This window comes from Sapajus apella, unplaced genomic scaffold (assembly GCF_009761245.1).
Source record: "Sapajus apella isolate SASKATOON/1434 unplaced genomic scaffold, GSC_monkey_1.0 scaffold16, whole genome shotgun sequence".
In the NCBI taxonomy this organism is placed as follows: Eukaryota; Metazoa; Chordata; class Mammalia; order Primates; family Cebidae; genus Sapajus; species Sapajus apella.
Genome location: NW_022436956.1, coordinates 16,628,535 through 16,652,310, shown reverse-complemented (window position 1 = coordinate 16,652,310; position 23,776 = coordinate 16,628,535). Strand labels below are relative to the sequence as shown.

At 43.9% G+C, this 23,776-nt stretch overlaps 1 protein-coding gene across 5 annotated transcripts in view; it reads right to left on the bottom strand.

The window, feature by feature from the left end:
• Positions 1-5,488: 5,488 nt before the first annotated feature.
• Positions 5,489-23,776, bottom strand: part of IFT46 (intraflagellar transport 46) — a 22,085-nt gene continuing 3,797 nt past the window's right edge. For 2 of the 5 annotated variants that reach the window (XM_032285313.1, XM_032285314.1), the window contains 11 exons: positions 20,823-20,902; positions 17,515-17,667; positions 16,687-16,826; positions 14,435-14,509; positions 14,178-14,271; positions 13,620-13,748; positions 11,719-11,840; positions 11,296-11,362; positions 6,922-6,982; positions 6,537-6,622; positions 5,489-6,136 (listed from right to left, as the gene is read on the bottom strand). In XM_032285313.1, coding sequence (XP_032141204.1) covers positions 6,041-6,136; positions 6,537-6,622; positions 6,922-6,982; positions 11,296-11,362; positions 11,719-11,840; positions 13,620-13,748; positions 14,178-14,271; positions 14,435-14,509; positions 16,687-16,826; positions 17,515-17,667; positions 20,823-20,867 — 1,068 coding nt within the window. In that variant the 5' untranslated portion in view covers positions 20,868-20,902 and the 3' untranslated portion in view covers positions 5,489-6,040. The remainder of the gene's footprint in view (positions 6,137-6,536; positions 6,623-6,921; positions 6,983-11,295; positions 11,363-11,718; positions 11,841-13,619; positions 13,749-14,177; positions 14,272-14,434; positions 14,510-16,686; positions 16,827-17,514; positions 17,668-20,822; positions 20,903-23,776) is intronic. The other 3 variants (XM_032285316.1, XM_032285317.1, XM_032285315.1) reach the window with 2 other exon arrangements.

Sequence of the window (23,776 nt, the reverse complement as noted above, 5' to 3'; positions counted from 1 at the left end):
TATCTGTATTACCAGGCAGAGACGCCTGTTGTCTTACTTTCTTTTTTTTTTTTTTTTTTTTTTGAGACGGAGTTTCTCTCTTGTTACCCAGGCTGGAGTGCAATGGCGCGATCTTGGCTCACCGCAACCTCCGCCTCCTGGGTTCAGGCAATTCTCCTGCCTCAGCCTCCTGAGTAGCTGGGATTACAGGCACGCGCCACCATGCCCAGCTAATTTTTTGTATTTTTAGTAGAGACGGGGTTTCACCATGTTGACCAGGATGGTCTCGATCTCTTGACCTTGTGATCCACCCGCCTCGGCCTCCCAAAGTGCTGGGATTACAGGTGTGAGCCACCGCGCCCGGCCTGTCTTACTTTCTCCCAAACAAATGGAGTGTCTTTCTCTGTGTGGTGAGCTACCTGGAGCTGGGGGTTGGGTGACACAAGAACTTCTGTGGCCACTACCACTGGGACTTCACTGGGTGAGACCTGAAGCCAGGACAGCACTGAGTCTCGCCTAAGGCCCTTGTATCCACTATGTGACTACTGCCTGTGTTCACTCTAGGGCCTGGAGCTGTACAGTCAGCAGATGTCGAAGCCAGACAGGCTCATGTCCTTCCCTTTAGGGTGGCAAGTTCCCAATGGCCCCAGTGGGTCCAGAAATGCCATCCAAATGCCAGGGACTGGAGTCAAAAACCTTAGAAATCTACCTGTTCTATTGTTCTGCTGCTGAGCTGGCTTTCAAACCACGAGATTCTGTTTTAATCTTTATTATTTCCTTTCTTCTGCTAGCTTTGGGTTTCATTATTTTGTTTTTTGTCTGTTTCAGTTTTGCAGAAGTTCCTTAAGTTGTAGATTATTTGAGCTCTTTCTTAACATAAACATTTACACATAAATTTCCCTCTTAGCACTGCTTTAGCTGTATCTCATCAGTTTTGGTATATTGTGCTTTCATTTTTATTTGTTTCGAATTTTCTTTTTTCTTTTTGAGATGGAGTCTTACTCTGTCTCTGGAGCACAGTGGCATGATCTCAGCTCACTGCAAACTCCACCTCCCAGGTCCAAGCAATTCTCCTGCCTCAGCCTCCTGAGTAGCTGGGATTACAGGCATGCACCACTACATCTGGCTAATTTTTGTATTTTTAGTAGAGTCAGGGTTTTGCCATGTTGCCCAGCCTGGTGTGGAACTCCTGACCTCAAGTGATCTGTCCACCTTGGCCTCCCAAAGTGCTGGAACTGCAGGAATGAGCCACCATGCCCGGCTTATTTGTTTTTAATTTTTAAATTTCTCCTGTGACTTCTTCTTTGACCTATTGATTGAGTGTATTGCTGGCCAGGCATGGTGGCTCCCATCTGTAATCCCAGCACTTTGGGAGGCCGAAGCAGGTGGATCACGATGAGGTCAGGAGTTTAAGACCAACCTGACCAACATGATGAAACTCTGTCTAAACTAAAAATACAAAAATTAGCCGGGCATGGTGGTGCACATCTGTAATCCCAGCTACTTGGGAGGCTGAGGCAGAAGTGCTTGAACCTAGAAGCAGAGGTTGCACTGCACTTTAGCCTGGGTGACAGAGTGAGACTTTGTCTCAAAAAAAAAAAAGAAAAAAGTGTATTGCTTTCCACAAATTTGTGATTTTTCCTGTTTTCCTTCTGCTGTTGATTTCTAACTTCATCCTGGTATAGTCAGAGAAGCTACTTTATATGTCTATCTCTTAAATCTGTTGGGACTTGTAACCCAACATATGGTCTATCCTAAATAATATCCCATGTGCACTTAAGAAGTATCTGTATGCTGTTGTTGTTAAGCAGAGTGTTTTGTATTTCTGTTAGCTCTAATTGGTTTATTAAGTCCTTTATTTCCCGATGGGCATGGTAGCTCACACTTGTTCTTAGCACTTTGGGAAGCCAAGGCAGGCAGATCACTTGAAGCTAGGAGTTCAAGACTAGCCTGGCCAACATAGCGAAACCCCAGCTCTACTAAAACACAAAAAACAAAAAAACAAACAAAAAGGGCATGGTGGCACATGCTTGTAATCCGAGCTACTCAGGAGGCTGAAGTGGGAGATCACCTGAGCCCAGGAGGAGGGAGACTGTAGTGAGCAAGATCTCACCACTGCACTCCAGCCTGGGTGACAGAGCAAGACTCTGTCTCAAAAAAAAAAGGGTCCTCTACTTCCTTCTTATCTTCTGTATGGTAGCTTATGATTTTGTGTGCACACACAAGAGTAAGACATAAAATATGGAAGATGACATGTAGGTAGGGTCTGGACATTTGCTTAAAAAATCCTAATTGTCAGTATCTGTAGGTCTTTCCTCTTTGCATGATCAATTTCCTGGACATAGACTCTTTCAGAATTCTCCTTTGGAAGTATAAGTCTGAAAGAGAGCTGGATGCAAACTCATTCCTTTATTTAATCCTTTTATTTAAACACGGCCCCTTACTTCTGTCCTCAGAGTTGCTTGAGGACTCATGTCCGAGCCTCCGTAGTTCAAAGGTGCCCATTTTCTGTTAAGGTGGGTGCACAGTGAGGGTAGGTTCTGGGGATCTGCTTCCTGTATCAACCTTCAACCAACCTCCTGTTTTCAGCCCCACCCTGCACACTTGATATTGGAATTATCTGGCACTTTCTGTTCCTGATCCTTTCCAGGGTTCTGCAGTGTCAAGTGGCTTACTTCTTCCTGACTCTTAGACCCTGTCCTCCACAGGCAGTTAGATTGCAGGGGTTTTTTCCCTTTCTCCTGCTAAGTCAGTTACCACTTCATCTTCCAAAATGGTTGCTCTCTGGTCTCTCATTATTTTCTTTCCTATTATCTGTCCTTGGTGGTTTACGTCTCCTTAGTTTCCTCTACTGACATTTTAGTAGGATTAAAGGAGTGAAGATATGCTCAAGTTTGATTTTGTTTACTTGGAAGTGCCAAGAGCCTAGGATCAGAAGAGAAGGCGAGGGACACTTCCAGCAAGGAAAATCGCCTACCTAAAAGTTGAAACGAGAACTCATGAGTCATGTGTAGCGCATGACAAGCAGATTGGTTTTGCAGCTCATATCGGACAGTTGTGGAAAAGTGAGGATCTTAGGGTAGGGAGAGAGTAGCCATATGGAAAGTCTAAAAGGCCGACGTGAAAATTTATACTTGGTAACATATTATATTTTACATTTTATGGCACTGGCACCTATTTTTTTTTATATTTTGTAGACAGGGTCTCACTGTGCCACCTAGGCTTCAGTGCAGTGGTGCAATCGTAGCTCACTGTAACCTTGACCTCCTCGGCTTAAATGATTCTCCTGCTTCAACATCCAAAGTAGCTGGGACCACAGGAATGCACAACCATACCCAGCTATTTTATTTTTTGTAGAGACATGGTCTTGCTTTGTTCCCCGGGTTGGTCTCTTAACTCCTGGGCTTAAGTGATCCTCCTACCTCAGCCTCCCAAAGTGCTGGGATTACAGGTGGGAACCACTGTGCCCATCCCACTTAATGTTTTCACATGTTTATCCACAGGACAGAGTAAGTTCATGTTTTTATAACTGTTTCATGGCTGGGTTAACTAAGCATAGAAGTGAAGTGACTTTTCCTAGGGTTACAGAGCAAGTAGCCAAAAAGCAGTAACTTGCAACTTGGAGAGAGCAGCCTGGTGAAAGCTATCTGAAGATGATCTCTGAAGAGTGATGGTGGATGTGCTGGAGACAGAGAAGCTGAAAGGCCCAGGCACTGACCAGGAACTTAGGAGTCCAGCTGATTCTCAGTATCTGCAGATTCTGTATTTGTGAATTCACCCAGTTGCTAAAATTTATTTGAACCCCAAATCGCTACTCGTTTCCATGGTCATTTTTGGATGCTCAGAACACTGATAAATTAATTCTGGTTTCCTGATGCCCACATTCCCAGCTGAGGCTGAAGAAGGCTGAAGGCGACACTGCCTTGTTTCAGCAACCGGCCTGGTATAGCATTTTAATGTCATCTTCTCTCCAAACAATTTTTGTCCCCTGTCAGCATTTGGCTCCATTATCCATTCAGCTGCTCAAGCCAAAAGAAGCTGGGAGCCATCTTGATTTCTTTCCTTCCATCCCCCACATTGCATTGACTCTATCAACAATTTCTCTTGGTTCTACTTCTACTGGATATTTCTTTGTTGTCTCTCAGCCCCATTTCTCCCTTCTACACTCTGCTTTCTACTGCCAGATTCCCTGGCCAACTACTAAATCTCTACCAGTGGTAGGCACCAGTAGGGGACGAGAAGGTGGGAGAAGGAAGCAGCAGCCACTGCTCTAATCACTGGTAGTGGAAGTACATACCTGTGGTCTTCAGCAGTGCCTGAGTGCAGCAGGCCCCTCCTCAGCCACTAAAGACCTGGCCGTAGCTGTGCACCTCTGCTACCAGTGCTGGCAATGGCTGCCACCCCTTTAACTTATGTTCCTCAGTACCCTTCATTCTACCTTTTGCTCCTTCAGCCTCTCCATTTTTGTAACCGATTTCCCATATTATTATTATTATTTCTTTTGAGACAAAAGTTTTGCTCTGTTGCCCAGGCTTTAGTGCAGTGCTACAATCTCGGCTCACTGCAACCTCCACCTCCCGGGTTCAAGTGATTCTCTTGTCTCAGCCTCCTGAATAGCTGGAATTACAGGTGCACGCCACCACACCCAGCTAATTTTTGTATTTTTAGTGGAGATGGGGTTTCACCATGTTGGCCAGGCTGGTCTCAAACTTCTGACCTCAAGTAGTCCACCCATCTCAGCCTCCCAATGTGCTGGGATTACAGGCCTGAGCCACTGCACCTGGCCAATTCCCCATATTAAACACCCTTTTTTTTTTTTTTTTTTTTTTTTGAGACGGTGTCTTGCTCTGTTGCCCACGCTGGAGTGCAGTGGTGTGATAGCTCACTGCAACCTTCGCCTCCTGAGTTCAAACGATTCTTCTGCCTCAGTCTTTTTTTTTTTTTTTAAAGATGGGGTTTCACCATGATGACCAGGCTGGTTTTGAACTCCTGACCTCAGGTGATCCACCCACCTTGGCCTCCCAAAGTGCTAGGATTATAGGCGTGAGCCACTACGCCTGGCCTCTTCTGCCTCAGTCTTACAAGTAGCTGGGACTACAAGCGCACGCCACCACACCCAGCTAATCTTTGTATTATTAATAGAGACTGAGTTTCACCATATTGGCCAGGCTGGTCTCGAACTCCTGACCTCGTGATCCACCCACTTCAGCCTCCCAAACTGCTGAGATTATAGGTGTGAACCACCACGTCCAGCTAAACATCAGCCCTTTGTTAGAAATAACTAGCATGGTTTCAGACTTTCTGACTGGAGCTTGGCTGACATAACTCCAAAATATTTCCTGAATCTATTCATCTCTATTATTGCCACCCCAGTCACCTCTCACCCAGATTTCTGCAATAGCTACGTTCCCTGAGACCACAATCAGACCAGTCTGGAGCCAGACAGCCTGTGAGGAAGGCAGCATTAACTGGAAAGAGACCCTTAGAAAAATTAAATTCCAGGAGAAAAATTGTTAGCCTTGACTGCCGATCTTGGAGGATTGGAGTTTCATTTTATTTCACAAAACTTGTTTCCTTAAACTACTCTTCATTTAATGCCCATTACTAAAGTTCCTTGTCTCTGCCTTATGCTCAGTCAGCCTCTTCTCCTTCATATTAAACAGGAGAGTAATCTGACAAGAGAGCATTTGATTTATAAAATCTTTACCCACTAACTTTTAAGAATGAAAAAAAGAAACCAATTTCATCCCTCTCCCAAAAAGGGTATCTTTTAAGCTTTCCTCCCAATCCCTCCATGGGATCTCAGAAATTCCAGTTCTTCTAACTCAAATCCCCACAGCAGTGTAGATGCATTAACTCCCTGGGGACAGCAATTTGAGGCAGGCAGGTTCACTAAACAAATGTGTGCAGTGCCCACTGGCAGAGAGGACAGCAGGACATGTACTGCCATTGAGCCAAGCTGTGGCATAGGCAAGGACATCAGGTGGCTGACAACGATCTGTCCATCTCAGCTGGGGCAGAGGGGCCAGCTCAGCCTTGAAACAGCAGCTTGGGAGGTGTCTCAGCTGAAGGTTAATGTCTCCATGTCTCCAGCTTGGGAGGTGGAGTTGGATGAAGGAGTGAATGCTTTCTTGCCTTCAGCGAGAGCTTTAAAATGCTGCAAGGAAGGAGGAGAAGGAACACTGAGTATTAGGGATATGCTAGTTGCTATATTTTAGCAAGAATTAATTTCTTTAATGAACCCCTTTTTATTTCCTTCCTGCTTCCATTCATGAGGCCACTTGGTTCTCCTGAAAGAACAAGTGTCTTCTGTAGATCCTCACCTAATTTCACCTAAGGCCCACATCTCCTACTTACCCCCACCCTTCTTTTCCCTCCACTTTCCCTTTTAAAACTCCATCCCTGCCTCCTTTGTTCTCCTAATTATGGGAAATGTCAAAGGTAACTGGGCAGACACATCCTACATCCCTAGAGGATACAATCACAGCAGGCTCAGAGCAGTAGGAACTGTAGGGATACTCTCTACAGCTTAAGTCAACCCCTGAGGCTTGGCTTACCTGTGAGTTCTTGAATTCCGAGTACAGGGAAAAAAGCAGATGGAGGGACTGGATCCGACTCTTGTAGACAGGGATGTCTAGAATGGCTGAAATGAAGAAGAACTTCCAGGAACAGAACCAAACAAACTCTGGGAATTAGGGGGCACTTCTGTTGAAGCTAGATAAGCCCCTGCCAGATGGGATGTTACTGTGACTTTGGGACTTAAATACCCAGCAGGTAGTCACATAAGCCCAAACACCACCTTTGAGTGCTCCAAAGAGCACAACGGGCTTAAAACGAAGGCTGAAACTCAAGATGCTATCTTCCCAGAGTAAACGATCCTGTCCAAAAGCCTAGAGCATCTCTTTCCAGATATGGGGATGAGGAAAGGAAGGAGGAACTCACCACAGACTATGTCAATGTACTCTGCCAGGCTGCAATCAATCTCTGCTGTGGGCAGGCTTACCTGGAAGGGGCGTGGGACGGACCAAAGTCAAAAGGCTGGTGTCAGTGGTCCCAGCACCACTCCCTCTCTCTGAAGGAAAAGAGCTTCTAGCATAAGACACATGTTATGGGCCAAAATGTGTTCCCCTAAAATTCAGATACTGAGTTCCTAACTCCCTGTACTTCAGAATGTGACTATATTTGGAGATAACATCTTTAAAGAGATAAGTTAAAACAAGGTCATTAGGGTGGGCCTTAATCCAATATGACTGGTGTCCTTACAGGATGAGGAAATCAAGACAGAGACATGTAACACAGGGAAGACCATGTGAAGACACAGAGAGAAGACAGCCAAGGAGAGAGCCCTCAGAAGAAATCAACCTTGGTTAGGCACGGTGGCTTCATACCTGTAATACTACTACTGTGGGAGGTTGAGGTGGGCAGATCGCCTGAGCCCAGGAGTTTGAGACCAGCCTGGGCAACATGGTAAAATTCCATCTCTACCAAAAAAATACAAAAAAATTAGCTGGGTGTGGTGGTATCTGTAGTCCCAGCTACTTGGGAGGCTGGAGTGGGAGGATCGCTTGAGCCCAGCAGGTCAAGGCTGCAGTAAAGCAAGATCAAGCCACGGCACTCCAGCTTGGGCATAGAGTAACACCCTGTTTCAAAAAAAAAAGGGAAAGAAAAGGAAAGGAAAGGAAGAAGGCAGGCAGGTAGGCAAAACAAAGCAGAGAGGAAGGAAGAAGGGAGGGAGGAAATCAAGAAGGAAGGAAGGCAGGCAAAGCAAAGAGGAAGGAAGGAAGGAGGGAAGGAGGGAGGGAAGTCAACCATGCCAAAAAACTGATCTTGGACTATTGGACTGCTAACCTCCAGAACTATGAAATAATAAATTTCTTATGTCTAAGCCACTCAGTCTCTGGCAGCCTTTGTTATGGCAGCCTAGCAAAGTAACACAACATGGTCCTTTTCGCCCCCGATCAGTATGGAATTATAAGTAAAATCTACTGCCATACTCTCTTCCTGTGGGAACCTGTGAAAAAAAAAAACTGATACCAAGTTATGGCCAAGTATTAATAGTTACACAGTATATGCATTACTTGGTGTTATAATGCCTCATGATTCCAGGACACCATATGAACAGAGAAAACGGACATGACATCTAACCCAGGTAACAGGCTCTGGATCTAAACAAGTCACAGTGTAAGTTTTTAAACTACTGGTTTTTTAAAACTTCTTTTCTCTTTTTACAAAAAATGGGGCACATATCATTCTGCAACTTGCTGCAACTTGCTTTTTTCATTTTAACAACGTATCACTGCCATTTCTTTGTATTAGAGCAAAATAAGGCCAAATAATATTCCATTGCATGGTATTTCACTGAATGCAATCTAGCTATTCATTCCCCTAATCAGACATTTTCTCTCAACTACAGCTTCAAAATGCTCTGAGGAAAGAGACTTTCCAAATTCTTTGCGTTTACAATCAATTCCTCATACACACACACAAAATCTGTCTTCATAGAGCTTACATTTTAGCAGGGAAGAACAAAATAAGTAACTAAGGTCTATAGTATGTTAGAAGTTACTGAGAAAAAGCAGGGACAGAAGTCAGGGAATGCTGGGGAGCTGGTGCAGCAATTTAAACATGATGGCTAGGAAGGACCTGTTGGTCATCTTTGTTCAGTTTCCTTTTCTTTTTTGATACCTTAAAAATTTGTTTTTTAGATAGTCTTGCTCTGTTTCCCAAACTGGGGTGCAGTGGTGTGGCCTCAGCTCTCTGCAGCTTCTACCTCCTCGGTTCAAGCAGTTCTCCTGTCTCAGCCTCCCAAGTAGCTGGGATTACAGATGTGCACCACCAAGCCTGGCTAATTTTTTTGTGTTTTCAGTGGAGGCAGGGTCTCACCATGTTGGCCAGGCTGGTCTCAAACTCCAGACCTCAGGTGATCCGTCCACCTCGGCCTCCCGAAGTGCTAGGATTACAGGCATGAACCATTGCGTCCAACTCTTTTTTCTTCTTTTTTTTTTTTTTTGGAGAGAAGAGTCTCCTATTGTTGCCCAGGCTGGTCCTGAACTCCTGGCCTCAAGTGATTGTCCCACCTCAGCCTCCCAAAGTGCTGGGATTACAGGTGTGAGCCACGGTGCCTGGCCCACTTTCCTTTTCTTATTTATATATGAAAGTTCTTTGCTTGGATAGTAATTTTTTCTATTACATATATATATATATATATATATATATATAAATAATTTTTCTCAGACTGCCACCATCTTTTAACTTTGTTTATGGTGTCTCTTGGTATGTAGAACCTTTCATTTCTATGAGTTTAAACTGTCACATTTTCCCCATTATGACATTAAAAAAAAAAAAAAAAAAAATAGAGGTGGCTCTATGTTGCCCAAACTGGTCTCAAGCTCCTGGGCTCAAGCAGTCCTCCCATCTTGAGCTCCCACTTCTTAGGACTTTTTTTTTTTTTTAAACAGAGTCTCTCTCTTACCCCGGCTGGAGTGCAGTGGTGTCACCTCAGCTCAATGCAATCTCTGCCTCCTGGGTTCAAGCGATTCTCCCGCCTCAGCCTCCCAAGTAGCTGGGATTACAGGCACCTGCCACCACACCCGGCTAATTTTTTTATTTTTTTGGTAGAGATGGGGTTTTGCCATGTTGGCCAGGCTGGTCTTAAACTCCTGACCTCAGGTGATCCACCTGCCTCCGCCTCCAGAAGTGCTGAGATTACAGGCATGAGCCATGGCGCATGGCCTAAACCACTGTGCCTGGCCTCATTATGACTTTTAAGTTTCTTATTACACTAAGAAACCTAACCATCCTAATAGAACTAAATTTCTCTAAGTTATAAGACACCTGAATTTTTTTAAAAAGAGAGAATTAAATTTCTACTGTATTTATTTATTTTTTCAGTCATGCTCCTTCTGTCTCTCCTATGTTTTTATATTACTTACATGGCTTTATTTTTACATTAACTCTTTTTTTTCCCCTTTTATTTTTATTTTTATTATTATTTTTTGAGACAGGGTTTCCTTATGTTGCCCAGGCTGGTCTAGGGCTCAAGCAATCTTCATGCCTCAGCCTCCCAAAATGCAAAATGATAGGACTACAGGGATGAGCCATTGTGCCCGACCCACATTAACTCTTTAATTCATTTGAAATTTACATATATATATATATATATATATATATACACACACACATATATATATATATATATATATATATTATATATATATATATACATATATGGTTGAGGCAGAAATCTGGCTGGGCCCAGTGTAATCCCAGCACTTTGGGAGGCTGAGACGGGCAGATCACAAGGTCAAGAGATCTAGACCATCCCGGCCAACATGGTGAAACCCCATCTCTACCAAAAATATAAAACTTGGCTGGGAGTGGTGGTGGGCACCTGTAGTCTCAGCTGCTTGGGAGACTAAGGCAGGAGAATCACATGAACTTGTGAGGTGGAGGTTGCAGTAAGCTGAGATCATGCCACTGCACTCCAGCCTGGTGACAGAGTGAGAATCCATCTCCAAAAAAAAAAAAGACAAAACAAAGAAAGAAATCTAATTTAATTTTTTTCAAATAATCAATTGTCTCATTATACCCTCATTCTATCATCATTTAAAAAAAGTATCTTTTTTACATACCAAATTACCACATATACATGGTTTTCATGTGATACCATTAAAAAGTTAATGAAATCCCAGCACTTTGGGAGGCCAAGATAGGTGGATCATTTAAGGTCAGAAGTTCAAGACCAGCCTGGCCAACATGGTGAAACCCTGTCTCTACTAAAAATACAAAAATTAGCTGGGCAAGGTGGCAGGTGCCTGCAATCCCAGTTACTCAAGAGGCTGAGGCAGGAGAATCACTTGAATCGGGAGGAATTGCAGGGAGCTGAGATCATGCCACTGCACTCCAGCCTGGGTGACAGAGCGAGACTTGCTGCAAAAAAAAAGATCACTGGGTGCTATGGCTCATGCCTGTAATCTCAGCACTTTGGGAGGCTGAGGCAGGAGGACTGCTTGAGCCCAGGAGTTTGAGAACAGCCTGGGCAATAAACCAAACCTTGTCTCTACAGAAAATTTAAAAATTGGCTGAGTGTGGCAGTGCATGCCTGTGGTCCCAGGTGGGAGGACTGCTTGAGTCTGGGAGGTAGAGGCTGCAGTGAGCCATGACATCATGCCACTGCACTGCAGCCTGGGAAGAGCGAGACCCTGTCTCAAAAAAAAAAAAAAAGGTTACCAATAATGATGCAGGAAGAGAAAAAACACTGGGCCCTAAAGCGAACACCAACCTTTCTTACCTTACCTCCTGCTACCTTCCACTCACCTTGCCCAAAAGCTCTTCAAACTCCGGGGACCATTCCTGCATCAGCGTGTCAATGTCGGGCATGGGCCTAAAAGCATAGAAGTAAATATGAATAAGAAACATCAACTGATAACATCCGCACCCTCTAGATCAGGATATTCTAGGATGAAGGAGAGGTTTCTGGCCCATTAGAAAGGCTTCAGGAGAACCTAGACTGGGCATACCAAAGTTGCCCAGGGCCTGGGGTTTAGAGGAGCTAGCTAAGTAATACCAGAGAAATTACAATCTTTATGTCTAAAATCTCAGCCAGTAGTTGCCAGGATCCACAGGACCTCGGGTTGATCAAATATGTCCCCAGCCTCTGGGCCTCTTCTCAGAAGCAATAGTTCACAGGTGGTGAAAGTTACTATGGGTTACTGTTGTAAAGAATGCGGTATTTCTTACCTAGTGTAGTGCACAGTCGCAGGGGGCTTAGAACGGTGTAACTCAGAGATGCTCTCAATCCACATGTCAATGGCTTTGGGATTCTTTTCTGCATCTTCCAGGCTCTTTACTTTCATATGTTGCTTGGAAAGTAAAGAGAAAGCCTGGCTGACGGCACTGAAGTAGCTCTCTCGTCTTTACAGTGTCTCATTATAGCTGCTGTTGTTTCATATTCAAGGTTGCTGATGATAGCAGCTGCCACATGAAACAGCAGCCAAATGAAAGGGATAGGAAACCCTGACAAAATCTGCTGAAGCCAGGCCAGGCATGGGGGCTCACACTTGTAATCCTAGCACCCTGTCTGAGATAGGGGGATCACTTGAGGCTAGGAGTTCAAGGCCAGCCTGGACAACATAGTGAGACCTTATCTGTACTAAAAATAAAAAAATTAGCCAGGCATGGGGGTGTGTGCCTGTAGTCTCAGCTACTTGAGAGGCTGAATGGAAGGATTGCTTGAGCCTGGGCATGTGAGGTTGCAGTGAACTAAGACTGTGCCACTGCACTCCAGCCTGGGCAACAGGGCAAGATTCTATCTCAAAAAACAAACAAACAAACAAAAAAAAAACCAAAGCCAAGTGCAGTGGCTCACACCTGCAATCCTAGCACTTTAGGAGACTAAGGGAGGAGGATCACTTGAGGTCAGCCTAGGCAACATAGAGAGACCCGTCTCTACAGAATAAAAATTTAAAAAAAACCCAAAAACCTAGCCAGGCATGGTGGCATGCACCTGTGGTCCTGCCCACTTGGGCGGCTGAGGTAGCAGGATTGCTTGGGCCCAGGAGGTCGAGGCTACAGTAAGCCACAATCACATCACTGCACTCTAGCCAGGGTGACAGAGCAAGACCCTGTCTCAAAAAAAAAAAAAAAGGAATTTGCTGAAGCCATGGAAAGGATGCAGGTCAAAATGGCAGGACGGACCATAATGAAATACCATTTTACACCTACTAGTATGGTTAGAATAAAAAAGATAAACAATAACCAGTGTTGGTGAGGATGTAGAGAAACTGGAACTCTCATTCATTGCTGGTGGGAACGTAAAATGGTACAGGCACTTTGGAAAACAGTTTTGCAGTTCCTCAAATAGTTAAACATAGAGTTTCCATATGGCCCAGCAATTCTACTCCTATGTATATACCCAAAAGAATGACAATATACAGCCACACAAAAACTTGTATACAAATATTCAACAGTGGGTATTATCCAGCCATAAAAAAGGTGGCTGGGAGTGGTGGCTCACGCCTGTAACTCCCAACACTTTGGGAGGCTGAGGTGGTTGAATCATGAGGCCAGAAATTCAAGACCAGCCTGGCCAAGATGATGAAACCCTGTCTCTACTAAAAATATAAAAATTAGCTGGGTGTGGCAGTGGGTGCCTGTAATCCCAGCTACTCAGGAGCCTGAGGCAGGGAACTGCTTGAACTCAGGAGGCAGAGGTTCCATTGAGTCAAGATTGATCGCACCACTGCACTCCAGCCTGGCAACACAGCAAGACTCCATCTAAAATAAAAATTAAAAAAAAAAAAAAAGGAATAAAGTCATGACCAGGGTCTAGGAGAAAGTGGGAGAATGAGGAGTGAATACTAATGGGTGTGAAGTTTCTTTTTGAGGTGATAAAATATTAGGTAGTGGTGATGGCTACAAAACTGTGATTATATTAAAACTAATGAGTTGTACAATTTAAAAGGCTGAACTTGCTGCTATATAAATTACATGTAAATAAAGCTGTCATTTGAAAAATAGGGCTGGCCCAAATTGATAGGCATCTCTTTTGATAGATGGTAAGTCTACTGTATGAGTGCCAGCAAGGCCTACTCCATTCTTGGCCCTCTCCAGCTGGGGCCTATACTAGGCTGGTATCTTACTGTGATGTTGTGCTGCTTAGAATTCTCTGTTAACCAGAGTGAGAGCACTGTAGGGTCCGACTGCTTTGTAGAAGGTTCATCCAATACCAACAAGCCAAGGTTGTCAGGCTTTCCATCAGGACGTGGGACCTGGTTAAGAAAAAGGTAAGAAAGCAGAAAGAAAAATGAGAAGGACCTAACAAGGCCACACCCGTTTCCAATAAGCTAAAGAGGAATAACTCTTCTAGTTCACCATTACTAGTGTTAAAAGCACGCGTATCATGCTGTACTCAATACTATCCAGAAAAAAAATATGATCCATAGCAGCTTAAATATAAACCTGTTGTCCCAGATAATTAGGAAGCAAATACATGACAAACTGTTAATATATAATGAGATATGTACTATTTAAGAGCAATGAGTATAATTTGAAGTTGAGAGCAAGGTTAAGAACTCCAATGAAATGAACATGTATAGAGGTAGCCAATGCTAGTCAAAGAAGTTAGGGGAACCGTTAAGAGTAATAGGGGCATCAGAAGAAACAGTTAAGGAGTCATTTTCAGGATGTACTGACTATACCTTTAAGAATGCATCAATATCCCCAACAGCTGGGATAAAATCAGGAATGAAAGGCTTCAGTTTGTGGTCCAGGTCAATCAACTGAGGTGTGTACCTGGGAGATATTGTCAAAGGAAGGTAGAGACAGTCAGAGAAAGTTACTTTACTATTCAGGCTAAAAAACATTTAAGGAGAATGACCCTATTTCAGACTAGAGGTAGGAAAGGTTTGGGCCAAGGTAGGGATGGTAGGGTATGGTGGGAAGTCCTAGTACTCACCTACTGATGTACTGGAAGAGTCCCTTAATCTCAGCAGAAACTGGCAAATGCTCATAATCTGCAGGGTCATAGGCCCTGAGAAAAGGAAAATAGTTTGTTCAGGTGACCAAAGAAGAGCAGAGGTGGCAGAGTCCTAGGTGCTGGTGTGTTACTGACTATAGGGACGTGATCCTGAACCTAGTTTCTGCCTCTCCAGTATCTGCCTTTCCTGGTGGCTTGCAAGGCAACTTTCAGGTTGATTATACTTAACTCTCAATTATCTCTAACTCTAAAGGACAAAGGTGCAGAAAATCCAAAACATAACTTTTTTTAATATTAAAATGTAGCATAAATGGTTTTCCTTTTAATCAAAGGATGACAAGAAAAGGTGGAACAAGAGATTTTAGGGCTGGGCATGGTGGCTCAATCTGTAATCCCAGCACTTTGGCAGGATGAGGTGGGTGGATCACCTGAGATCAGGAGTTCAAGACCAGCTTGGCCAATATGGTTGAAACCCCATCTCTACTAAAAATACAAAAATCAGCCGGGTGTGGTGGTGCATGGCTGCAGAACCAGCTATACAGGAGGCTGAGGCAGGAGAATTGCTTGAACCTGGGAGGTGGAGGTTCCAGTGAGTCAAGATCACACCACTGCACTCCAGCCTGGGTTACAGAGCAAGACTCGTCTCAAAAAAAAAAAAAAAAGAGATTTAAATATCTGACATGAAAATAGGTTTGCACCAAGAAAAAAAGAAATTTTTATAGAAGTGTTTTTAGCAGTTATTATTTTTTAATTTAATTAATTTATTTTTGAGACAAGTTCTCACTCTGTTGACCAGGTTGGAGTACAGTGGCCTGATCACAGCTCACTGCAGCCTCAAACTCCTGGGCTCAAGTGATTCTCCTGCCTCAGCCTCCTGAGCAGCTGGGACTATGGGCACAGGCCAGCATGATTAGCTAATTTTTTTTTTTTTTTTTTGAGACAGAGTCTCACTTTGTCACCAGGTGCCAGGCTGGAGTGCAGTGGCACAATCTCGGCTCACTGCAACCTGCGCCTCCCGGGTTCAAGCAATTCTCCTGCCTCAGCCTCCCGAGTAGCTGGGACTACAGGCGCACACCACCATGCCCAGCTAATTTTTGTATTTTTAGTAGAGACGAGGTTTCACCATATTGGCCAGGATGGTCTCGATCTCTTGGCCTCGTGATCCGCCTGCCTCGGCCTCCCAAAGTGCTGGGATTACAGGCTTGAGCCACCGTGCCCGGCCTAATTTTTTTTTTTTTTTTTTTGGAGACAGAGTTTCACTTATGTTGCCCACGCTGGAATGCAATGGCGAAATCTCAGCTCACTGCAAACCTCCGCCTCCCAGGTTCAAGTGACTCTCTTGCCTCAGCCTCCCGAGTAGCTGGGATTACAGGCATATGCCACCATGCCCAGCTAATTGTGTTGAGATGGGGTTTCACCTTGTTGGTCAGGCTAGTCTCAAACTCCCGACCTCAGGTGATCCATTCATCTCAGTCTCTCAAAGTGCTCGGATTACAGGCATGAGCCATTGCATCCGACGCTCAGCTAATTAAAAAAAAAATTTTGTAGAGGGAGGTCTTGCTATGTTACCCAGGTTGGTCTTGAACTCCTCACCTTAAGCAATCCTCCCACCTCAGCCTCCCAAAGTGCTTCAGACACCATGCCTGACCACCACCTTCTAGATTTACTTCGCAAAATCTCATGTAATCCCCAAGCCCACAAATGTTTCAGATAGTGCAAGTGATACTATAGTACTAGGTGAGGCAGTAGAGTCAGAAAGGGAGGAAAAGTCATTATTATATTGGGTTTCTGAGATATCTGCAAGTCCTAAATATAGGAGATCAAAAAGAGATGGTGGAATTTCACTTCTTTTTTTTTTTTTGAGACAAAGTCTAGCTTTGTTGCCAGGCTGGAGTACAGTGGTGCAATCTCAGCTCACTACAACCTCTACCTCCCCGGTTCAAGTGATTTCCTTGCCTCAGCCTCCCGAGTAGCTGGGATTACAGGCATGTACCACCACACTCGGCTAATTGTTTGAATTTTAGTAGGGACGGGGTTTCACCATGTTGGCCTGGCTGGTCTGGAACTCTTGACCTCGTGATCCACCCGCCTCAGCCTCCCAAAGTGCTGGGATTACAGGTGTGAGCCACCGCGCCCAGCTATAATTTTACTTCAAACTGATGCCCTCCCGCTCCAGTGTTTTGAAGGTGGTATTCTGAAGAACACCCTTGGCTTGGGTGTTCTTTCCTCACCCTTCCAGAGGGGCTCCATGCTCTTCATCATCATCATCAGAATCAGAATCAGTTTCAGATGAATCATCATCATCATCATCGTCATCATCATTTTCACTAAAGCCCCGTTGAGGTGTCAAGTGTGAAGTCTTTTTCTTCTCCTGAGATAGGGCAGGGCAGGCAGAGAAAGCTTCACATAAAAAAATCTAACGTACCTATGCCCAGTTCTCTATCGCTGTAACCAACACACCACCCACCTGGCACCCAATCACCAGAAGAAGAAGGAGGCACTTCCCAGAAGGGGCTTGAGTGCCTTCTGCCGCTGCTCAGCTATAAATGGGGACTCCACTTTCTAGAACCATATTCCATTTCTCTACTTGAGGCTGGGGTTATAAATTCCATCTAATTTTATCTATTGTACAGATGACTTAGATCCTCAGAGCTCTGCATACACTTTAGACAGCTTTGGCCCAAAAAGCTATGGACTTTCAAAGAAGAGGATGGCAACTCTAATTATTTTGGAAGAAAATCAGGGAAGATGAAGAGGGAATAAAAACTTTAAGGGTCTTAATACTCACAAAGACCATAGAGAGGAAATCTAGTATTTAATTTTCAAGACTGCTCAGCGTAAGCTGCTTGAAACTACCAAAAGAAGAAAGTTCAAAACCAACCTTGTGCCCATCTAACCAACAGTTTCTATGGACTTTCCATTTTTGTTCAGTGATACTTCTCTTCATGGAGTATCTGATCTATCTGTATTTCCCTTCCCTTACCCTATAAATTACATACAATGACTATACATTCTCTCTTAAGATAAGCAGCTCTTTTGTTCTTGCCATTATAACCTACCTTTCTGTGCTTCTGGCTCTCTCTGTACCATCCCACCTTCTCAAATCCATGAGAAGGGGTCTGGTGGCACCTGGGACTTGCAGAGGCAGGTAGAACAGGGTCCATGTCTTTGCTTCTGTGGCCTGGAGCCTGTGGCATGCCCTCTCTTAGGACCTGAAGGATGACCAGTTGGCCCCCTTTAAAAGTAGGTTTCCAGCCAGGCGGCAGGGGCTCATGCCTGTAATCCCAGCACTTTGGGAGGCCGAGGCAGGCGGATCACAAGGTTAGGAGATCGAGACCATCCTGGCCAACGTGGTGAAACACTGTCTCTACTAAAAATACCAAAAAATTAGCTGGGTGTGGTGGTGTATGCCTGTAATCCCAGCTACTCAGGAGGCTGAGGCAGGAGAATCGCTTGAGCCAGGTAGTTGGAGATTGCAGTGAGCCAAGATCACGCCACTGCACTCCAGCCTGGTGACAGAGTGAAACTCCGTCAAAAAAAAAAAAAAAAAAAAAAAAAGCAGGTTTTCAAAGCTTGATTTCTATATGCCATATGGCTTATACGGAGGTTAACACATGTTTGATTCCAGTTGTTTAAAATCAATTTTTTTTATGGTAAAGCAGCTATTGGCACACACAACTGTGACGTGTCACAAGACACCAAAAACTGCTTTTGGTCACCTTTTGTTCTAAGAATAACAAATTTATTAGACATAGATAAAAGTATATTCTAAGCTATAATATGCATTGCAGATAATGAAACAGTTGAAGACTTTATTCAGTGACTATACCTTTTTAGTATATGATTGATAGGAACTTTCTAGAGCATTCTTTCTTAATTCAAGATTTGCCAAAATTATCTTTAGTCACATAGGAAGCAGTTTTGGCAAAGGGAACTTATAAGAATATTGTCAGCACAGGGTAGTGTCTCATGCCTGTAATGCCAGCATTTTGGAAGGCCAAGGTGGGCGGATCACATGAGGCCAGGAGTTTGAGACCAGCATGGTCAACATGGTGAAAAACTGTCTCTACTAAAAATATAAAAATTAGCCAGGCATGGTGGTGAGTGCCTGTGATCCCAGCTACTTGGGAGGCTGAGGCAGGACAATCGCTTGAACCCAGGAGGCAGGCTGCAGTGAGCTGAGATCACACCACTGTACTCCAGCCTGGGCACCAGAGCGACTTCATCTAGGAAAAAAATAATAATAATTTTGTCAATTTTTTTTTGAGACAATTTTGCTTCTGTTGCTCAGGCTGGAGTGCAATGGCACAATCTTGGCTCACCGCAACATCTGCCTCCCAGGTTCAAGGGATTCTCCTGCCTCAGCCTCCCGAGTAGCTGGGATTACAGGCCTGTGCCACCATGCCCGGCTAATTTTTTGTATTTTTAGTAGAGATGGTGTTTCTTCATGTTGTTCAGGCTGGTCTCCAACTCCCGACCTCAGATGATCTGCCCGCCTCAGTCCCCCAAAATGCTGGGATTACAGGTGTGAATCACCACGCCTGGCCCATCAATTTTAAAGGTTATTCAAAAGTAGATCCTTTCTGTTGCTTCTGGGTGCATACCAAATTAGAAAGATGAACCGTAAATACTGAGCACAGAATGAAGACTAGAAGAATTTAGGGTGATATACAAAATTTGGAGGTAAATTGGATAGGAAAATAGTTACTTTTCCTCTTCCTCTTTAAAGTTGTACTTTGCAAAAACTCTGATATAAAAGCAGAAGGCTTCATATACTACAGACAAATGCCTAAGAAATGACCTCGTATATAAGACATTAAAACAGGACACTGGTCATAGAGTGGGACCACCTGAAAATGTTACCTTTTAGGCTTTTTATTAAATCAGTCCACATCACTACTGCTTTCTGTATTACTTCAAATATTTTTCACCTGTGTTTCCAAAGTTCCAGTTCTTAAAAGACCATTAAAATGACTGGCTCGGCGTGGTGGCTCACACCTGTAATCCCAGCACTTTGGGAGGCCGAGGCAGGCAGATCACCTACCTGAGGTCAGGAGTTTGGGACCACCCTGGCCAACATGGTGAAACCCCATCTCAATTAAAAAAAAAAACCATTAAAATGTAGCCATCAGGCTGGGTGCGGTAGCTCACACCTGTAATACCAGTACTTTGGGAGGCAGAGGCAGGCAGATCACCTGAGGTCAGGAGTTAAGAGACCACTGTAGCCAATATGGCAAAACCCCATCTCTACTAAAAATACAAAAATTAGCCAGGCAAGTTGGTGCTGGCCTGTGGTCCCGGCTACTCTGCAAGCTAAGGCATGAGAATTGCTTGAACTGAAAAGGTGGAGGTTCCAATGAACCAAGATCATACCACTGCACTCCAGCATGGGCGAAAGAGTGAGACACCATCTCAAAAATGAAAGCAAACAGGCCGGGCACAGTGGCTCACACCTGTAACCCGGCACTTTGGGAGGCTGAGGCAGGTGGATCACCTGAGGTCAGGAGTTCAAGAATAGCCTGACCAACATGGTAAAACCCCATCTCTACTAAAAATACAAAAATTAGCCAGGCGTGGTGGCGGGTGCCTGTCCCCAGCTACTTGGGAGGCTGAGGCAGGAGAATCGCTTGAACCTGGGAGGTGGAAGTTGCGGTGAGCCGAAATCATGCCATTGCACTCCAGCCTGGACAACAAGAGTGAAACTCTGTCTCAAAAAAAAAAAAAAAAAAAAAAAAAAAACCATTGGATAATGTGCTATGGCTAAACACAAATGGTTTTAAGAAGGCACATGTGCAACTCTAAGGTCCTGTATGTGTCTAGAGAGGTGGGTATCTTGCCATCTTTCTTTCAGAAGCAGGGTGATTCTCTAGGTTCACAGAATAACAGCAGTAAATATTTGGGTCTTAAGACCTCAAAATTAAAATCTCTTTCACAAAATATTGACAGTATCACAAGTATTGACAATGAAAAAATGCCCAGACTGACAATTTCAAACTTGCTTTAGCACAAGAATTACCTGGACTACTTCCTAAAAATATAAATTCCCAGGCTTTTACTCTTGAGATTCTGGGTGGGGCCTGGGAATCTGTATATTTAAAAATAAGTACCCCAGTTGATTCTTATGATCAGGAAAGTTTGTGAAACGCTGGGTTACATTTTATGAAATTCCTCACCAAAGTCAGCTGTAATAGTAGGCTTTATTCCTGAAGAAAAGTCAAAATCTCAAGGCTCTTTGCAACTGATTTTCCTCCATAAGCTCAAAGGTCCCTAACCACTGAAGGTGAGTGTTCAACAAATGTTTACTGTTGAACTAACTACTAAAAACCCAAAGCAGAAATTCTACAAGAACCTGTGAGTTTGACTGTACCTTGTTATTTTCCTCTTCATACTCATCACTGCTGTTATCAGCCATAGCCTTGTTAGGAAGATGGGCAGAACGAGGAAGTCCTTAGAAGAAAAGATTTTCCTTTAGATTACTGTTAAAATGATTTTTATTTTATTTTTTTTATTTTTTTATTTTTGAGACAGAGTTTCGCTCTTGTTGCCCAGGCTGGAGTGCAATGGCACGATCTCGGCTCACCGCAACCTCCGCCTCCTGGGTTCAGGCAATTCTCCTGTCTCAGCCTCCTGAGTAGCAGGGATTACAGGCTTGCGCCACCATGCCCAGCTGATTTTTTGTATTTTTAGTAGAGATGGGATTTCACCATGTTGACCAGGATGGTCTCGATCTCTTGACCTCGTGATCCACCCGCCTCGGCCTCCCAAAGTGCTGGGATTACAGGCGTGAGCCACGGCGCCCGGCCCTAAAATTATTTTTAAAGACAAATATTTTTAGTTTGTAATATTTTATGCTCTAAAATTTTTTTTTTGAGGTGGAGTCTTGCTCTGTCGCCCAGGCTGGAGTGCAATAGTGAGATCTTGGCTCACCGCAACCTCCGCCTCCCAGGTTCAAGCAATTCTCTTGCCTCAGCCTCCCGAGTAGCTGGGATTACAGGTGCAGGCCACCACACCTGGCTAATTTTTTGTATTTTTAGTAGAGTCAGGGTTTCACCATGTTGGCCAGGATAGTCTCAATCTCTTGACCTTGTGATCTGCCAATTTCAGCCTCCCAAAGTTCTGGGATTACAGGCGTGAACCACCACGCCTAGCCATGCTCTAACCATTTTATGAAACAAGGCTTATAAGAACATCTAGCTATAAGAGAAGAGACTGAATTTTAGTCATGTTTCTGCCAATTGAAATCAAGATATATTTACTAAACATTATTGTGCTTAAGGCATTGGGTTAGACATTATACTCATCAAATTATCTGCCATCACATAAATAATATAAACTCTGACCAGGAGCAGTGACTCATGCCTGTAATCCCAACACTTTGGGAAGGGGAGGCAGGAGGATCACTTGAGCCCAGGAGTTTGAGCCTAGCCTGGACAATATGGCAAGATCCTGTCTACAAAAAAAGAAAAAAAAATTAGCTGAGTGTGACAGTGTGTGCCTGTGGTCCCAGCTACTTGGGAGGCTGAAGCAGGAGGTCTGCTTGAACCCAGGAGTTTGAGGCTGCAGTGAGCAGTGTTCATGCCACTGCACACCAGCCTGGGTGACAGAGTGAGAGCCTATCTCAAAAAAAAAAAAAAAAAAAAAAAGAAAGTAAGAAAGAAAGAAAAAGCAAAGAAAAGCCTTTGCCCTTGGTTTACATGTTAGTCAAATGAGATTAACAACTAGTAAGGTGCAGCGTGCTGAATTTATGCTAAGACTGGGTTTGAAGATAAATCACTTAAACAAAATGACTTAACTTCTTTGAGTCTCAGTATTCCCACCTCTAAATAGGGTCCTAATATTTGTCACCCAGGGGTCTAACAAGGATCAAATGAAAAAATTTATGTGCAAGGAACTAACCCAGTGCCTGGGTCACAAATAATAGTCACAAGCTTGAATCTGAATCAGTATGCAAAGATAAGAGAAATTAAAAGTATAATTAAGGCCAGACCCAGTGGCTCACACCTGTAATCCCGACACTCTGAGAGGCAGAGGCGGGAAGATTGCTTGAGCCTAGGAGTTCAAGACCAGACTGGGCAACACAGTGAAACTCTGTCTCTACAAAAAATTAAAACATTAGCTAGGCATGGGGGCATGGGCCTGTAGTCCCTGCTACTGGGGGTCTAAGGCAGAAGGACTGCATGAGCCCAGGAGGTCGAGGCTGCAGTGAGCTGTGATCATACTACTGCACTCCAGCCTGGGTGACAGAGTAAAACTGTCTCTATAAATAAAAAATTAAATTAAAAGTATAATTAGATGTAAGGAATTAGCTGGAATGAAAACACGATAAATGATTTCTATATCAAATAAATGCAAATTAAATACCATTTTTTTTGTTTACTCAATTAGCCCAAACTACAAACAAATTATAATGTCCCCAGCTATCAAGTGCACAAACATGCTCAAGTCAAAACCCGAGGTGGCTAGGTCCCAACGAATTGAAAACAGGGACTTAAATGGACACTGTACACCTCTGTTCATAGCAGCGTTGTTCACAATAGCCAAAACATGGAAACAACCCAAGGGTCCATTAACAGATGAATGGATTTAAAATGTGGCATATACATGCAGTGGAATATTACTCAGCCTTAAAAAGAAATTCTACATTCTACAACACAGATGAACCTTAAAAACATCACACTGGGCTCTGCACAGTGGCTCACACCTGTAATTCCAGCATTTTGGAAGGCTGAGGCAGGCGGATCCTGAGATCAAGAGTTCAAGTCCAGCCTGACCAACATGGTAAAACCCTATCTACTAAAAATAACAAAAAAATTAGCTGGGTGTGGTGGTGCACGCCTGTAATCCCAGCTACTCAGGAGGCTGAGGCAGGAAAATTGCTTAAACCCTGGGAAGCAGAGGTTGCAGTGAGCCAGGATCTCACCACTGCACTCCGGCCTGGGCGACACAGCAAGACTCGGTCTCCAAACAAAGAAACAAAAAAACACACACACTAAGTGAAATAAGTCAGCCACAAAAGGGTAAATATAGTATGATTTCACTTATGGGGTTCCCAGAATAAGCAAACTCATAGAGACAGTAGAATAGTGGTTACCAGGGAGGAGTGGAAGCAAGCAATTGGGAGTTACTGTTTGGGATGATCTGAAAATAGTGCTAATGGTTTCACAACATTGTGAATATACTTAACGCTATTTAATTGTACACTTAAAAATTGTAAAAATGGGCCGGGCGCGGTGGCTCAAGCCTGTAATCCCAGCACTTTGGGAGGCCGAGGCGGGTGGATCACGAGGTCAAGAGATCGAGACCATCCTGGTCAATATGGTG